The sequence below is a fragment of the Danio aesculapii genome, chromosome 1, assembly GCF_903798145.1.
Source record: "Danio aesculapii chromosome 1, fDanAes4.1, whole genome shotgun sequence".
In the NCBI taxonomy this organism is placed as follows: domain Eukaryota; kingdom Metazoa; phylum Chordata; class Actinopteri; order Cypriniformes; family Danionidae; genus Danio; species Danio aesculapii.
The window spans coordinates 39,453,993-39,473,035 of NC_079435.1; the positions used below are offsets into that span (position 1 = coordinate 39,453,993).

The 19,043-nt window shown below is 36.3% G+C and overlaps 1 protein-coding gene across 2 annotated transcripts in view; it reads left to right on the forward strand.

Moving 5' to 3' along the window:
* The first annotated feature begins 3,112 nt into the window (after positions 1 to 3,112).
* The window catches only part of glrba (glycine receptor, beta a), a 54,603-nt gene continuing 38,672 nt past the window's right edge, over positions 3,113 to 19,043 (forward strand). For both annotated transcript variants that reach the window (XM_056460205.1, XM_056460213.1), the window contains exons 1-6: positions 3,113 to 3,604; positions 9,132 to 9,248; positions 9,743 to 9,849; positions 11,081 to 11,148; positions 11,346 to 11,572; positions 15,317 to 15,399. In XM_056460205.1, coding sequence (XP_056316180.1) covers positions 3,600 to 3,604; positions 9,132 to 9,248; positions 9,743 to 9,849; positions 11,081 to 11,148; positions 11,346 to 11,572; positions 15,317 to 15,399 — 607 coding nt within the window. In that variant the 5' untranslated portion in view covers positions 3,113 to 3,599. The remainder of the gene's footprint in view (positions 3,605 to 9,131; positions 9,249 to 9,742; positions 9,850 to 11,080; positions 11,149 to 11,345; positions 11,573 to 15,316; positions 15,400 to 19,043) is intronic.

Genomic DNA, 19,043 nt, shown 5'->3' on the forward strand with positions numbered 1-19,043 from the left:
AGGGTCGCCACTGCGGAATGAACTGCCAATTTATCCATATGTTTTACACAATGGATGCCCTTCCTGCAACCCAGTATGGAAAAATATCCATACACACTCACTATGGCCAATTTAGCTTATTCAATTCACCTATACCCAGTGGTGTAAAGTAACAAACTACAAATACTTAAATTACTGTAATTGAGTAGTTTTTCCCAGGAATTGTAATTTACTAACTAGTTTTAAAAAAAAATTGTACTTTTACTTTCCCTTGAGTACATTTTTAGTGCAGTATTGGTACTTTTACTCCACTTTCCTTCAACCTGCAGTCACTACTTCAGTCCTGTGATTCCCGTCCAATCAAATCACACACAGAAGGTAAATCGCATCATAATGAACTACCTCAAGACATGGATGATTTATAATTGCAGCAAACTGTTTGGAAGCATTAAAAGTGTCCAAGGTGTCCAAAATCTTTACACGCATTGACCCAGAGACTGTTTAGATGCATGTCACTGAAGAGAAGATGACGGATGTTTACTGTGTGATGACCAAAATGGCTTTAAACACCCAGCAGGCATAAGACGTCAACATGACATCAGATTGACGCTTTACCACATCGTCATGAGGACGTTGCATTTTGTTTGGGGTTAAAAATCGGGTTGACATCAAAACCCAATGTCAGGCCTACGTCAATGTCCAACGCCCAACCTAAAATCAACTAAATATCAACGTCTAATGATGTTACAGCTTGATGTTGTGTGGACGTTACCACTATGACGTCTATTTGGTTGCCATACCTGACAAATAAATGTCAGTATTTGACGTCAATATGACGTTGGTTTAAGACAGTGTTTCCCAACCCTGTTCCTGAAGGCACACCAACAGTACACATTTTCAACCTCTCCCTAATCAAACACACCTGAATCAACTTATCATAACATCAGAAGAGACTCCAACACCTGAAGTTAATGGGTCAGAAAAGGGAGACATCCAAAATATGTACTGTTGGTGTGCCTCCAGGAACAGGGTTGGGAAACACTGGTTTAAGATGTTGGCTCGATGTTGGATTTTGGTCACTTACCAACACAACCTAAAATCAACTAAATAACAACGTAATTTCCACCAGTGCCTATAAATAGTCATACCCAACTGAGCCTGGTTTCTCTCAAGGTTTTTTTTCTTCTTCATTTTCGTAAATCGGTAAAGTTTTGTTCCTCGCCACTTTCTTGCATGGTTTGGGACTTGTGGAGCTGCGCATGGATGGATTTGCTCTTCAGTATTTGGACTTTCAGCAGTGAAAATTAAACCACACTGAACTGAACTGAACTTCAACTCTGAAAACTGGACTGACACAGTTTCAGTTTGCTAGAACTTCTATGTGAAGCTGCTTTGACACAATCTACATATTAAAAGCGCTATAGAAATAAAGATGAATTGAACTGTTATTTTACAAACTTAGTTCTCTTTATATTATTTCTTAAACAATATTTTGTCTCAAACTACTAAATTGCGAATAAATCACCTGCAGAGTTGAATTTTCAACATCAAAAGTGGACAGATAAAAGAGCAGAGATAAAACTTCCATAATGCAATTCACAATCGTAAATAAACAGAAAAAACCTGTAAATCACAAAATACTGAAGCATATTTTGTACAGTGTATTTATTAACTTTAAATTACTATAGTATTTTTCTTTTCCACAGTATATTACATATACTACTAATTACATATATTTTTACAGGCCTGTAGCCAGCCTCTTAAAATGGGGTGGTTCTTTTTGTCTCAAAAAGTGGACATTTTGGCAGTTTTTCGGCTCATTTTCTATAAAATTATGAGGTTCAAATACTGCATTTTACTGACATTTTAAGCACTAATTTTTGCTTGCCGGATGGTTATCATTACTACACTTTTACTACTAAAATGTTTGATAAATTGAAGTGCTTACCATACTATTTTATGTTTGCAAATGTGCATTTAAACCATAAGCTCTTACAGTTTTATAGGTAATGTAATGAGATTAGAGTTTTAGAAATATGAAAATATACTTTTTTTTAAATGCTAATTTATTATCATCCAACATAAAACAAACAAGGCAACGTGGTGGCGCAGTAGGATAGTTCTGTCGCCTCACAGCAAGAAGGTTGTTGGTTCAAGCCTCGGCTGGGTCAGTTGGCGTTTCTGTGTGGAGTTTGCATGTTCTCTCCGCGTTTGCGTGGGTTTTCTCCAGGTGCTCCGGTTTCCCCCACAGTCCAAAGACATGCGGTACAGGTGAATTGGGTAAACTAAATTGTCCATAGTGTATGAGTGTGAATAAGTGTGTATAGATGTTTCCCAGATATGGGTTGCAGCTGGAAGGGCATCCTCTGCGTAAAACATGTGCTGGATAAATTAGCGGTTCATTCCGCTGTGGTGACCCCACATTAACAATGGGACTAAGCCGAAAAGAGAATGAATTAATGAATGAATAAAACAAACAAAAAAACTACTAGGAATCTGTTAAAACTTGTTTTGAATTAAAAGTTGTAGCCTATAGGCAAATAACACACTGGCCAGCTCATTCCTCAGCTAGAATTTGTCAATTTAAATAATAATTAAACTAGTCTTAAAGCCTTCTTCTATTGTTATTTTCACAATTTATGATGGCATACTGTCAAAAATTAGCTCGTATAAGGGCCAAATTCTAGACTTTTTCAGCAGGGGGGTAGGTCTTTCGAACCACCCCGAACGCCCCTGGCTACAGGCCTGTTATATATAAATCACAACATGAATTATGTCTATTGCATGTGTAAAAATAGTCTATATTTATAATAGTTATACTGATCACATGTAATTCATCCTATTCTCACAGTCCCTTCATATTTTATATGTGAATTTTACTCATCCTCTCTCATTCCCATTCTCATATGGGATCATTTATCTTTTCTGCCACTTCCCCCCTCTCTCTCTCTCCCTCTCTCTCTCTCTCTCTCTCTCTCTCTCTCTCTCTCTCTCTCTCTCTCTCTCTCTCTCTCTCTCTCTCTCTCTCTCTCTCTCTCTCACACACACACACACACACACTCACACACACACACACACAGCCCATCCCATGCCCTCATTTAGTTCTGTGGGCTCCATGTAAATCTGTTAAGAGAGAGAGAGAGACCGTGATTTAATGTGACACAGAGGGCAAATCGAGGTGAGGAGGAGCTGTTCACAAAACCACTAACATCTCGTGAATTCTTAAGTCTTTCTTACTGAGCACCATAATCAGTGTGTGCGCCGCTTTCTCCGTTATTTCGTGCAGCGTGTGTGCACTTGTGCGTGTGTTTATCAGCTTACTCTTCAACGCAGGTCGCTTATATATTCAAATCCACTTCATGGTATTGTAGCTCAGCAGGTTTCGTAAGTTAAATCCAGGCGGAGAAAGTGACGCCGGTTGCGGGACAGCTTCATCACGCGAGAGCACAGCAGAGCAGCCTCACTGCAGCGGGACAGGTGCATGAACGCGCAATACATCACACACACACACACACCGAAACTGAGCCCGGAGTGTGGACGTACATACAATGACGGACATGTGTGCTTTCTGGAAGCGTGTTTGAAGGGAGGACACCGATATCTGGGTCTGGGATTTCTTCATGAGGTGAGGCTGGGTGTCTTTATTTTGTCATATGCTGTCACTGCCACGCGCTTTCCCCGCTTCACCATGATTTCGCAAGTTCTCGGAGTGACTTATTACGGGGGTCTTCATGTGTCTTGTTCTGTAAGTCTGTGTTGGGGTGTGTGTGGGAGTGTTTGGCGGTGTGTTGAGTGTGTTCCCACTGCGGATGTTTAATGCTGGATTCAGTCCCGGGTGTTTTTCACTCCGCCGCTGGAGCGAGAGCTCTTATTAGCGTTAATTAATCTCCACATTATTCTCAAGGTCTCTGATCAAGGAGCGATTATCAGGGGGCTATACTACAGATTGTGTTATTAAGTTTATACAACAGACTTGAATCTATCATTTAAATCAAACATTTTGATACTGGCCTATATGTATAGTATGATAAGCATTCAAAACTAATTCTCACACTGGATTTTTTAGCATGTCTGCTCTCCATGCTAATATTCAAATGTGATATGTTTGCTAATGTAGTAAAATAGATTATACATCTTGAACTCTTCAAATAGTTCATATACAGTGCTCAGCATATATAAGTACACCACTCACAAATCTTTCTTTTAAATTCATATTTTAAATAGGATGCTATACAATATTATATTTGTGCATATACATTAGATTGGTAAGTGCTGAAGCCAAATCTGGAGCTTTTCTAACAAAATAACTTACAATAACGGTCCAAAAACTAGCACACCCAAATTTATGTTATAGAAAAATATTAAATACATTCATTTAAAAAAAAAAAAAAAGGAAAAATCAAGAGAAGCAAAAAAAAAAAAAAAAAAAAAAAAGTTAAAAATCTTTAAATTTCTAGATATGTCTGGTGACTGAAATATTATTTTAAAAGTTTAATCTGTTTAATAAATCGGTTTTGTTTAAATGCACCAAATCACCTCTATTTACTGAGATATATATATATATATATATATATATATATATATATATATATATATATATATATATATATATATATATATATATATATATGTAAAATATTCATTTTCAAAATGGGGTGAACTCAATTATGATGAGCACTGTAAGTTGACATTTTTATTTTTGTATATCATATTTTTTTAGGTATCATATTACCTTCATTATGACAGACAAAATTGTTTGACATCCTGTGTTTTTTAAATATTTGTTTTACTGCATTTATTAGTTTAACTCCTTCATTTGTTTTGCTGAAAAAAATATAGCCTAATTGTCAGTTTGGTGTTTCTTTATGATAACCCTAGAACCATAAAACTATGACAGCGTGCCCCCAGGTGAGTGTGTGTTCAGTGAACTGTTTCTATTTTCCTGGAAAATCACTGACAAAATGTTCAATAGCTAGACAACACAACGCCTCAGTCTCCCAGATGACTTTTATATGGGAGAAAATACAGAATACAGCCAAATATCTTAAAGGCATGTTTCACCCAAAAATTCTGTCATCATTTATTCACCCTCCACTGTAGTCTGTTTTCTCCTGAAGACCAAACAGTTGATGTAACCACTGACTTCTACATTTGGAAAATTATTTGGAAGTCAGTAGTTACCATCAACTGTCTGGCCACCAACTTTTGTGTGTGTGTGTGTGTTTAGCAGAATAAAAAATAAAGGTTTGGAGGGTGAGTAAATGATGACTTTTTAATTTAAAAAAAACTCATTAGCACAGTGCATTTTAAAGGGTGCCTATTTTACCCCTTTTTCAAAATGTAAGATAAGCCTATATTGTCCCCAGAATGTGTCTGTAAAGTTTCAGCTTAAAATACCCATCAGATAATTTGTTATAGCCACCAGAATCTGCCTGTCTGTAGTGTCTGAATACATTGTAGCTGTTTTTGTAGCCTGTGGCTTTAAATGAAATGAGCTGCTTCTTCCTGCCCACCATTCCCACGTGCGTTTCTGCTTTTCCTGCTACATCAGATAAACAGCAGTCAGTGATAGGGACAGACATGGATGAAGCTGAAATACAGCTCAAAAATACCAAGTAAGTTTATTTCCTGTATTTGTGGTGGAGTTTATTCAAGCTTTTCTGATATGATGAGTCACACACAAATGCCGTTTGCAGTACACACACACACACACACACACACACACACACACACACACACACACACACACATATATATATATATATATATATATATATATATATATATATATATATATATATATATATATATATATATATATATATACTGCCATACTGCTGTGGTGAATATAGTGGTTAAGAATAGTGATTTTACTGCCTTTATTACAAACTTGCTCTGTTTTAAAAATGTTTTAAACTTATAAAAACCCCAGAGAGTTGGTACAGACATTTTAATCCCAGTTTATTTGCAAAAAAATGTTCTGTGGACATGCATATACATGTTATTTTAGAAACATGGCGCCTGTCAATCAATTTGGTGGGCGGGGAAAACCACACTCTTATGTCATGTTGCGGTGGGCCTCAAAATCACTGGAATTTGGATTCTATTTTAACGTCAGGAAACTTTAAAAAGAGACTTCTTGTGCTTATATCACTCCAATATGACAGTGGACACACTATACCTACACAAAGTTCTGTCCAAACAGCTTACAAAAGTTGATTTTCATCATAGGTGCCCTTTAACACTCTGCCTGACTTAGTCACTGACTTTTACAAAAGATATATGACTTTGACTTTACAGAGCAACGAATACTTTATGTGTATGCAGGAACTTGAAAATAGTTCAAATTCACACCTGCCTTTTTAGTTCGGTTGAATTGCACTAGAGTTTTTTTCCTATTGGTGCGGTTTGGGCAGGTGTGAATGTAGCAATCATACTCGAGTGTGCACCATAAGCAGACCAAAAAAAGCGCACCGAGACCTTCTTGAAGAGGTGGTTTCAGTATGCTTTCAAAACGAACTCCAGAGCGGTTCGTTTGTGGTGATCCGACATGATCTGAACTAAAACAGACCCATCCGCAAAAAGTACTGCGCCTTTTTGGACTAATCCAGCTGCCATAGGCCGATGCGCTGTGCATTATGGAATGTGAAGGAAAAAAATTTGTTGACTTAGTTTTATTTTAAACAGAGAGACAGAGGGAAAAACATTACCTGATGGATCGTTGGTAATATTTCCAGAAGTTGACCATGTCGCAGTTTAGCTAAATTAATTCACCCCTCCTTCTGAAGTGACTTGCGATGCGCCTTCGCGCAAATGTGCCAATGCATTAAAACATTGTTTTCCAGCCGCAGCCACACTTCATTCTCCAAATGTATAGTTTGTCTAAAGTGATGTATACAAACTACATAGTATACTATGACCAGGGATACAATCAGCCAGCACATCGTCCCTCCATAGTAAAAAGTGACATTTTGTGTCTGCCAGTTTGTTTACTTGTGGGAGTTCCATTGGCATTTTCCCGCACGTTAATTCTGACCAATTGAAAAGCAGTCTCGGAAATACGTTCATTAACATCTGGCCAATGAGTGATGTGCATTTTGTCAGATGACTGCATTTTGGTTTGAATGAGACCCAAAGACGGCAAAAAAATGCTACAATGTATCAATTGTTACTCTTGGTCCGGACCAAATGAACCGAACCACAGGTGTGAATGCACCCTAATACACATTAAATAATTGTCATTACAAAACATTGTTAACACTTATACAGTAATGTTCAACTGGTAACAATCATTCATTATAAAAAAAGATATACCTCTAGCATTTGATAAAGGACAGCTTCCAGAATCTCTCCCAGTTCAGTGCTGGATTCGGCTAAAAACTCCTCCAACCATAATAGAATAAGCTGTGGATTGTGAGTCACAACCTGCAAATGTTATTATTTGTTAAAATTGATCTATTACATGCACAGTTTCTAGCGTTAACGGTATGTTGTAGCAAGGACATAAACAAGGATGTAAACAGTGAGAAATGCTGTATGGCACCGTTAACAATTTAGCTACAAATTCATATTTATCCGTCAAACCGCTGTAAACACCCACAATCTTCAGCAGCGCTGCAGTGTCTCTCTATGCAGCCCCTTTCCCTGCTTTTTTTTTTACATCTCCAATAATGAACTCGCAAAAGAAATGTGAACGTTTCATATTACTTACACAAGCTGATAACCCGATTATATGAAAGACACTTGTCAGATTTTATTTTAGAGAGCAGGCGTGACGTTCAGCCGTGTGTTCTTCATTTTCTGTCTCAGTAAGACTCAAACTGATACGGCTAACGGCTACTCTGACTTACAGTGTTTACACAGCAGAATCAAAGCGTGCGGTTGTAGGAGCATGACGCTTTTGCTGGTGATGTGAAGCTAATCCGTGAATCACAACACACAGTGTTAGCTGACCAATCAGAGCCTCTTGAGGGTGGGCCTTTCGGAGGAACTAGGAAATATGACAGTCGTTTTCATGTTAGCTGAGTAGTAGTTTATAATCAAAGTAAGATATATGAAAAAATAATGTGATTTTTTTTTTTTTTTTTTTTTTTTTTACAAATGAAGCATGAACACACATTGCTTTGCATCTTATAAACACAACCCAGCCTTAAAAATACAGTCTGGACTGCCTCTTTAATTGTATTTACTTAGTAAATTACATATAAAGTCAATGCAAATGCGTGACTAAAGGCAAAATATTGCTGTGTGTTATATAAACTATTTATTGATTGAATTTATACAGAAAAGGTGCTATATCATGATAACAAAATCAATATCAGGATTTGAGAAGACTTATATCATGATGTTTGTCATATTGATCAGCCTTAAAATAAGCATGTTATTTAATTTTTATATAAATATATAAATTTCACTGAATGACAATATTTCATCCATATTTTGAGATTTTATTCACAAACATTTTTGAAACATTAAATTAGACACTTGCCGGTCAATATCATTCATTCATTCATTCATTCATTTTTCTTTGGCTTAGTCTTTATTTCAGAGGTCGCCACAGCGGAATGAACCACCAACTATTCCAGCATATATTTTACGCAGCAGATGCCCTTCCAGCCGCAACCCAGTATTTTGAAACACCCATACATACTCATGCACACACACACACACACACACACACACACACACACACCCATACCCATACACTACGGCCAATTTAGTGTATTCAGTTCCTTTATGGCACCTATAGCCTTTAGACTGTGGGTGAAAACAGAGCACCCAGAGGAAACCCATGCGAACGCAGGGAAACATGCAAACTCCACACAGAAATGCCAACTGACCCAGCCAGGACTCGAACTAGCGACCTTCTTGCTGTGAGGCGACAGCGCTCATTATCATCACGTTTGGAAACTGAATTTGCCCAATATCAAAGTTAATTTTGAATGTAATTTTTTACTAGCAGGTAATTCAGATAAAATAAAATATTTATTATTATTATTATTAATATTATTATTACAGAAAAGAAAAATCCTTTTGTTCTTGATCTGACCTGATGTTTCATGCCATTAATAGAACAGAAGGCGTAGTTAAATTGGTGCTACAGCTCCATTCAGAAGCGTTTGTGCTGACTAATGTGTCTGCGTGTGTTGCAGGTGTGCAGTCATGCTTCTTAAGGGACTGATCTTGTTGATGCTGTTGGTCCAGTACTCGGCAGAAGAGGGGGGCAAACCAAAGAAAGGAAAAAAGGGCAAGCAAGTCATCTGTCCCTCGTAAGTCAGCACCGCACACTCGCATACACACATATATGTGCTGATCCCATAATCATTTAAGGTTGCCAAGGATGCAAGGATGTCAGTCATGAGGAATTACAGTGCTGTTAAGCAGAGTGAAAGTCCGGAGATAAATTCTGCCAGTCTGGATGCTTCAGTTAGCACTTTAGTCAGTCCAGGACCAGCTGTGTCCTTGTCAACAATCTCCATTACATACTAACAGATACAGCTATAAACTGGCCTCGGGCTATAGACAGGGATGGTATTCCATATCTGCGTGTGACTAAGCGTGAGTAAGTGTCTCTGCGTTTTACTGTATTTTTGATAGCAGACATTATTCTGGAGGAAATATGTGTCGAATAGCGAACAGTTCTTAAATGTAAGAGGGCTTTTGACTCTTTGCCAGGGCAAGTTATGTCCTGGTATGACTTTGATAAGTGATGTACTGCCAGTATAGCGTGTGTGTGTGTCTGTGTGTGTTTTGACATTGCCAGTCAGTTATCAGCAGAGGACTTGGACAGAGTCCCAGCCAACTCGACCAGCAACATACTCAACCGACTTCTGATGACCTATGATTCACGAATACGGCCGAATTTCAAAGGTACTTTCTTTCTATTGAAAACTTTTTTATTTTATGCTTTTGTTGATAAATTAACCTTGTTTAAGTTCTTAATGCTTTTTGAGGAAATTGGAATTGAACAGTTTTGTAGCAGTTGATTAACATTCATTTCTAGATATACTGTAGTAAACAGTTCTTAAAGTGTGTTTGCCATTGGCTGGTTAAAATATAGCAGCCTTAATGAGCCATGAGCCAAGGGTAAATATACCAAACTGTATTATATAAAATTTGTCATGGGTAACTTCCTGATTTATATTCATATTATTTAGAAATTAAAAAACATTATTAATCGTATTAACTAATGCAGTATAACTTTTAAAATGATAACTTATTGCAATAAAAATATAGCAGTGGAGTACAATGCTGAATACACTAGTCAAGCAGAGCCTGCCTTTGCCTTGATTTTCTCACCAAAGTCTCTGCATTGTCCTCTATCCATCAGGTATGTACATTTTAAATAAATCTGATTGATTTACAATATTTAATTGAAACATTTCATTTAATTTAGCTTTTAACAATAAAACAAACCAACAAAAGATTTGAAATGACAATCTCTAAACCATCCCCATAATTCTTCCTCTCTTCTCAGATGGGATGGTGGGCCAAATCAAAGGTTACCAAGGGCCAACTTTGGCCCGCGGGCCCTAGTTTGTGCATCTCTGGTATAAAGTATTAAGTAACCTAGCTGTAAAAAAAAATTTGACTGAAAAAAAATGTGTCCAGATACCAAATGGATGTTAGCAGTTTAACCTTACTGTATTTTTTTTCATGATAGTATATTATTTCAATGAAGCATTTTAGTTATTAACAGCACCTCTAGCAAGTTCACGAATCAGCTATAATATGTAGCACTTGCACTTTTTTTTCTAGAAAGTCTAGAAATAACGTAATAGATGACCTCATTAGAATGGTAATTTAATCAGAGTGTCAGAGAATGGCAGAGTGTGTATTGTAGACAGTAATTGGAAATTCTCCTCTGTCCTGTTGCGGAGCATCACAAGGCCCTGTGGTATTATAATGTGTCATTCTGAGCCCAGTGGGATACGAGTATGTCAGAACCAAATTCTATTCTCTCTATGAGCTTCTGCAGCAATCTCAACCTCTCGCATCCAGCGGAGCACAACACATTCTCACATTTCAGACTGTTTGTTTTGCACATGGCTTTTATCTGTGATTATATTCCTCTGAAAGAAGTGCTATCATGTGTTTGCAGGAATCCCGGTGGAGGATAAAGTGAACATCTTCATTAACAGCTTTGGATCGATTCAAGAGACTACAATGGTTAGAAAAAATATATAATTTAGTGTGTGTGTGTGTGTTTTCCTGTATCTTGCATTTCGATCATCTTTACTCTGCCGAATTGTTTTTTCTTCACTTTGTATTCCATGTTAGTCAACTTTTATATTCTTGTTGTATGTTTTATTTGGATGATTTGCTAAATATATTTTTCTTATAATGCGTTGTGTTTTTATCTCTAGGATTACCGTGTGAATATTTTCCTCCGTCAGCGCTGGAACGACCCACGGCTGCGTTTGCCAACAGATTTTAAGTCGGATGCTTTGACTGTCGATCCAAAAATGTTCCAGTGCCTGTGGAAGCCTGATCTGTTTTTTGCCAATGAAAAAAATGCTAACTTTCATGACGTTACACAGGAAAACATACTGCTCTTCATCTTTCGCAATGGTGACGTGCTCATCAGCATGAGGTAAGCCTTGGTCAGATATTTCACTCGTCTGAAGGCCTGTTCACACCATTATAACAACATTACACACAAACACAAAAAGAAAACCACACACACAATTATTCTCTGCATTTTTTTTCTAGCTTGTTTCTTAATCTAGTTGTTTAATAAACCTGATTTGCTGCATTACAATGATCATTTTGCTCTTTTAGGATAAAAGCATCTGCTAAATGCATAAATGTAACCGCAAGATGTTGTAAAACAGTGATAAATATATTAGCGCTCAAACCAATGCATGATAATGTTCAGTTGCTGTATAATGTTCTGCTGCAGTTTTCTCATCTGCTGTGTTTAAAAGCCAGAATGGGTCTAATTGGCTTTTAAAGTTCAAGTATCATTCATCAACGGCAAAACAAGTTTCAAAAGTGATTCAAACAACATCATTCCTCTACGCTGTTTTCATTATTCATCATGGTTATGGTGTAGACTCTGTTTAGACTCTGTTTTGTGAAAAGCTCACAGTGTAAAATAAAAAGAGGAAAAAAGCATGTGGTAATAAATATTAATAAAATAAGAATAATAATAATATTAATAATAATAATAATGAGCCGAATGTCTTATAAGTAGTGCTGGGCTAAAATTAATCATGATTAATTAATCCAAATATTGTTGTTTTTCACATAATATATGCACCTTACTAATACCAGGTTGGACCCTGTTTTGCCTTGAGGACTGCCTTAATCCTTCATGGGATAGATTCAACAAGGTACTGGAAATAGCCCTCAAAGATTTTGGTCCATATTGACATAATAGCATCACACAGTTGCTGCAGATTTATCAGCTGCACATCCATGATGCGAATCTCCCGTTCCACCACATCCCAAAAGTGCTCTAATGGATTGAGTTCTGGTGACTGTGGATGCCATTTGAGTACAGTGAACTCATTGTCAAATTTAAAGAAACCAGTTTGAGGGTGTGCAAAGTGTGCCAAGAAAATATCCCCCAGACCATGACACCACCACCACCCCCAGCATGAACCGTTGAACCAAGGAAGGATTGATTCATGCTTTCATGTTGTTGATGTGAAATTTTGACCCTACCATCCGAATGTCGCAGCAGAAATCCAGACTTATCAGACTAGGCAACGCTTTCACAATCTTCTATTGCCCAATTTTGTGTGAACTGTAGCCTCAGTTTTCTGTTCCTAGCTAACAGGAGTGGCACCCGGTGTTAGTCTTCTGCTGCTGTAGCCCATCAAGGTTGGACGTGTTGTGCGTTCAGAGATGCTCTTCTGCATACCTTGATTGTAACAAGAGGTTATTAGAGTTAATGTTGCCTTTCTATCAGTTCGAACCAGTCTGGCCATTCTCCTCTGACCTCTGGCATCAACAAGGCATTTGCGCTTATTGAACTGCCACTCACTGGATATTTTCTCATTTTCAGACCATTCTCTGTAAACCCTAGAGATGGTTGTGCATGAAAATCCCAGTAGATCAGCAGTTTCTAACATACTCAGACCAGCCAGTCTGACACCAGCAACAATGCCACATTCAAAGTCACTTAAATCACCTTTCTTCCCTATTCTGATGCTCTTTGAACTGCAGCAGATCGTCTTGACCATGTCTACATGCCTAAATGCATTGAGTTGCTGCCATGTGATTGGCTGACAAGAAATTGACAGGCGTACCTAATAAAATGGCCAGATAGTATATGTGTTTACTCTGTATATCTATTATTCACAAATAAATAATAACAATGAGGCATATATTTACGAAAATATTTATTTATATTTAGGTATAAATTATATATATATATATATATATATAATATATATATCTATTTAACGAAATTCATATGTATGTGTGTGTATACATAATCTATATACTCTACCTACCTATACATAATCTATACAAAAAAAGTTTGTTTTGACATAATATATGTGTGTATTATATATATATATATATATATATATATATATATATATATATATATATATATATATATATATATATATATATATATATATATATATATATATATATATTTTGTCAAAACAAACTTTTTTTTGCCCAGCACTACTTAAAAGTTTTAGTTTTTAAGCAACAGTATGCTTTGATTTACCGCAGATATCTGTAAAACATAACAATTTAACAGTTTTATTTGTGATGAAAATGCTGTAATGCATTTGTTAAAGTTTATTGTTTTAATTATACAGTACGGCATGATTATGATAATAAAAACACCAGTGTTGTTCAATATATAGTATATAGGCAAATTAGTTGTGTTTTTAACAATATTTATTATCTTAATAACCAGTTCTTCCATAATGGAATCATATTTAATTAGACCGTTAGTCACTGTTAATTAGACTAAGTGGCCAAGCAGAATAATCTTTTTGTTTTTCATATATGATTCATCTAGTATGTGTAATTCCAAGTTTTGTGTGTGTTTGTGTCTTCGATGTTGCTCCTAATAGCTGTTTCCCTAAATACCACTAAACAGTGAAAAAATCTCTAAAAATTGTCAGTTTTTTTTAAAGACATGAATATTTTTACTCTGCAAGAATGCATAAGATAGTATTAAAAATGTTTGAAATAAATGTTGATCTTCTGAGATTTCTATTCATTTGGAATCCTAAAGAAACTATCATGGTTTCCATAAAATATGATGTAGTAGTCAGTCATACATCAAACATTGATACGGTTTCTGAAGGATTTTGTCAACCTTGCCATCACAGAATTGCTTTTAAAACATATTCACAAACATTTTAAAGTATATTCAGACAGAATCTTTTAAATCTGAACCATACTTTACTGTATTTTTAATCAAATAAATACACCAATGCTTTGTGAGCATAGGAGACTTATAAAAAAACATTTAAAGTCTTCTAAAGAGATGAATGACACTGCTGAATTTTTGATTACGTTTTGAAGTGAGCTGAGCTTCCCATGCAGTCTCCATCTTTAGAATATTCTTATAATATAATACTAAATTCAAATGTAAAAGTTTTATGCAAAAAGACACCAATAAACCTCTACATAATATATCATTTTGCAAATGGTTTGCAGCTTTTGGCCTTGACTGGATTTAAGCCTAAAGTGTATTTGTAGTGGATGTATAAAAGGATAAACATGAAGAAAAACTGTTTGTGCTGCTTATATAATAAAAGCATAAAAGCCTGTGTCAAATGTTAAACTTGAACATTTTTTCAGTGTTATTTTCTCTCCTATTTAAATCTGAAATGCCCTGCAGTTTCTCCATTTCACTGCTTATTGCACCTCTGGCAATGTGTCTTTGTTACATTTGCTTTGCAGAAAGAGCTGCTCAAATGTTTCTTGTTGGATTCATATTTATCCTTTGACAGGTTTACACTACACATATTTCTCTTATGTTTTTCCACTCTCTATTTATTTACTCTGCTCTGATTTTTAACTGCAGCATATTTAGATTGCGAATGATAAAAGCCATGGCTGTTTGTTCAAGCTGAAAGGGTCTTTGTGGCAGATGAGAGAATATGCTACATCTTTGCTTTGCCATGTGTGTGTGAGAGACCCTTAGGGTGAGAATCCCAGCCTCTTTCTCTTTCTCTCTCTCTTTCTCTCTCTCTATCTCATCTGCTACTGCTGCTCCACATGCACCCAGGACTAATGAACCTTGCACTGTGTGTGGTGTGCGTGTGTGTGTCTGTCCTCTCCTCACACACTCTCATAACGTCTGTTCTAAACTCTGGCAGTGCATTTATGTAAATTCTCTTTTTTTGTTTTTCAGATTATCTGTCACCCTGTCTTGCCCTCTGGATCTTCAACTCTTTCCTATGGACACCCAGCTCTGCAAGATGCAGTTAGAGAGCTGTAAGTGGAATACACACATATACTGTAGGTCAATGGGTGCTTTTTAAAACACTATTGGTTGGGTTTAGGGAAGAGGGTGGGTGGCTGTATCAGTCGGTCAGTCGGTCAGTCAGTCATTCAGTCGACAGTGACCTCTGGTGGTTTAAATCAGAAGCGCAGGTGCTAATGGCACTCGCAAGAGAAATTTGAGATCTCAAAAAATGTAAACAGTGGTCGCTGGCAGATTCGCGAAAAACAAAGCTGCAAAAAAACATGGGATGTATTTGGTGCTCTCTAGAAATGTATATATACCCAAAAAATGATTACTGCCGTTTGTTCAAAATACCTGTTTAAAATGACTTGCAACAACACAATTCTTGTAATTTCTTTGGCCAATTTATTTGTTTTTTGTTCAGTCCACTTAAATTTGTGAAGTTAACTTCATGGTTTTGCTTTGGGACAGCATGAAGGAATTGTGTTGGTCCAACTACCTGGTTAGAGGATTTGGCGTCTCCAGCATGCTTGCATGGGATTGAATTAAGAGTGGTAAATGTTGACAATAAAAGTAATCATAGGTGTTTAAAGTTAATAGAAAGACTTGTTAGAGTGTAATCTTAACTTTAGTTTGAAGATTTAGAAGATTTTCATGTAATGTTTTGAGTTTTGAGATTACCACCTTGCAGAAGCACCCATGCTTTGGGTGTAGGCAGCTTAATTAGCAAAAATGCAGTTTGTTGCTTTGCTCAGTGAGCAATAACTGTCCTAAAACTAGTTCTGAGGTCAGTTTCAATCAACTGTTTATGTAATATATAAATGTCTCTTTTAGTTAATTTAGTATAACTTCAAATAAAACTAAGAGACTTCGAAATGTACAACACATAAAAGGCATACATGATATTATCAGACCTTTGAGTTTAAGTTAAATTTAAAATACAAATGTATTACATTTTTATTTGATAAAATCATGTTGGACCAACTCAATTTCATTCATTCATTCATTCATTCATTCGTTTTCTTTTCGGCTTAGTCCCTTTATTAATCTGGGGTCGCCACAGCGGAATGAACCGCCAACTTATCCACCATATGCCCTTCCAGCCGCAACCCATCACTGGGAAACATCCACACAACATTCATTCACACACACACTCATACACTACGGTCAATTTTAACATACCCAATTCACCTGCACCACATGTCTTTGGACTGTGGGGGAAACCGGAGCACACGGAGGAAACCCACATGAACGCGGGGAGAACATGCAAACTCCACACAGAAATTCCAACTGACCCAGCCGAGGCTCAAACCAGCGACCTTCTTGCTGTGAGGCGACAGCACTAACTACTGCGCCACCACATCACCTCAATTTCATTTAATTGTGTAAATAGTTTTTTTTTAGTTTGTGCTTAACAAATTTATTAGATGGAAGTTCTACCTTCAATTAGACTGAGTTCGTCCAATGAGATATTTTTTTGAGTGTAGGGGTATGTAATCAGAATGAGCCTGGGTTGCCCAAACTACCAGGAGGCTCTCAAAGATGATTTACTCATTATAGGATTGGGGAATTCATAGAATTTTAGTTTTGTTTTAGATTTTGGTTTCCAATAATTATGTAAAAAAACGATAGTACATTGTGTTCCTTATCTTTAAAATGATGCACCATTGCCTTTTCCATCACACCAAGCAATATTGTGTTTAAAAGACATCTAACAGACATTCAAACATAGATGGCTTGGCTAAATCAAGGCTAGTCATCAAAAAGAGCTTTGACAGACTTCACGTGTAGTCACTCATTCGTGTCTGTTTGTTGACATGAGTATTCATAGAATAGATCTGTGCATTCAGTCTAGAAGTGACATCATCATTTGATGCTAATTAACCGATATAAGAAAACGGTAATTATTCACCGCTCCACACCGTTAACTCTATGAGTAACTTGAATAAGTGTATTTTATTTCTTACTATGAGGAATATACCATATTATTTTTACAGTTTGAGTTGATCCAGTTTCAGGATAGTGAGCTATTATTTTTCGTAAGCTAAATTGCTTATTGCATTTGCATCTTTTTGTTTATTTTATTTACTTGTGCTTTCTCCTCTCAAAAATGGCATTTTAATACACTGAAACTTAGTAGTACGTATGCGGTGGCAGATTTAAAGCAATCAAATGAAGTCATTTTTTGTGGGAAAGCAGAAAAATGTGCATAATTTAAAGTATATATGAGAAGTAATAAGATAATAGTGGATGAGTGCTTATCCTTCAGTTGTGTGCTTTTACTCTGGCGAATGATAAATGCCAGAGCTGTCAGTCTGAGTATTCAATCCAATCCAAGTGCGCTCCTGTTGTAAAAGAGTAACTGATGCAGTGACACAAGAAAATGCCATTTCATCATCATCGTAATACGACTAGATCCAGGACACCCTGTATAACCTAAACAAGTGAAAAAATGCACACGATATGCTCATTATTTTGGGCTTGATTGAATAAAAAACAACAAACACAAACCATCACAAAATAAACATGTGATGCACTATGGTATATTAATGTTTGGTGAAGCTAAAGCATAAGCCAAAATGCAGCCCAAAATCTACATATGTACTGTATATACTTTGTATGTACTTGACTTTGTTTGTCTTAACTAGAGACTCTTATGCTTGATTTCTGCTAGTTAAAACATTTTTTTTTTGTTTTCAATTCAGTCCAATTTGTTTTGGCTTATACTTATAACCTTTTTTCAGTCATAACCTAATAATGCAGTTTTAAACTTTTATCATTTGCATTTGCATAAAACGTGACGAACACGGCTGCTTCCTGTTTAAAGTCAACATTATCACTCGCATCTGAAAAACCTATGGTATCCTGTAGTGATGGTTCAGTCGATTGCGATTGGGAATGAATCACTTTTAACCGGGTCTTTAAAGTGAACCAGTCAAAGTGTTTCCAGTATCCACAAATTACAAATCCAAATCCACACATTACTTACTTTTTAAACACAGCTGATAGAACCCCCCCTCAGACTCAAAATAAACCAATTTCTCGGATTATTCAGTTACTAGAACAGTACACTGAGATCAGATTTGAGAACCGGTGAACTGATAATACTAAGCATGCATGATTCAGCACATTCGGAAACTGAACTCAAACAGTACATGACTGAAGCAAACTTGGCCAACTGATTAAACTGCAGCGTGGGTAAACCGAGGGCTTAAATGAGAGGATCTGGCTCTCGTTCAATCCGTATGGTTATTTCATAACAGAAAATCGTAATGGAGTTTAAATAGTAGCCTAATTGAATCATGCTTCATTTGGGATGCAAAACGTAATTGTAAGAAACTTTCCAGATCACGGTAATGTTTTAACTGACTGAAATTATGACTACTGGCTACAGTTGAAGTCCGAATTATTAAACCCCCTTTAAATTTTTTCTTTTTTTAAATATATTTTACAAATAATGTTTAACAGAGCAAGGAAATTTTCACAGTATGTCTGATAATATTTTTTCATCTGGATGAAAGTCTTTTTTGTTTTATTTAAGCTAGAATAAAAGCATTTTTGAATTTTTTAAAAGCTATTTTAAGGTCAATATTATTAGCCCCTTTAAGCTATATTTTTTTCCGATAGTCTACAGAACAAACCATCATTATACAATAACTTGCCTAATTCCCCT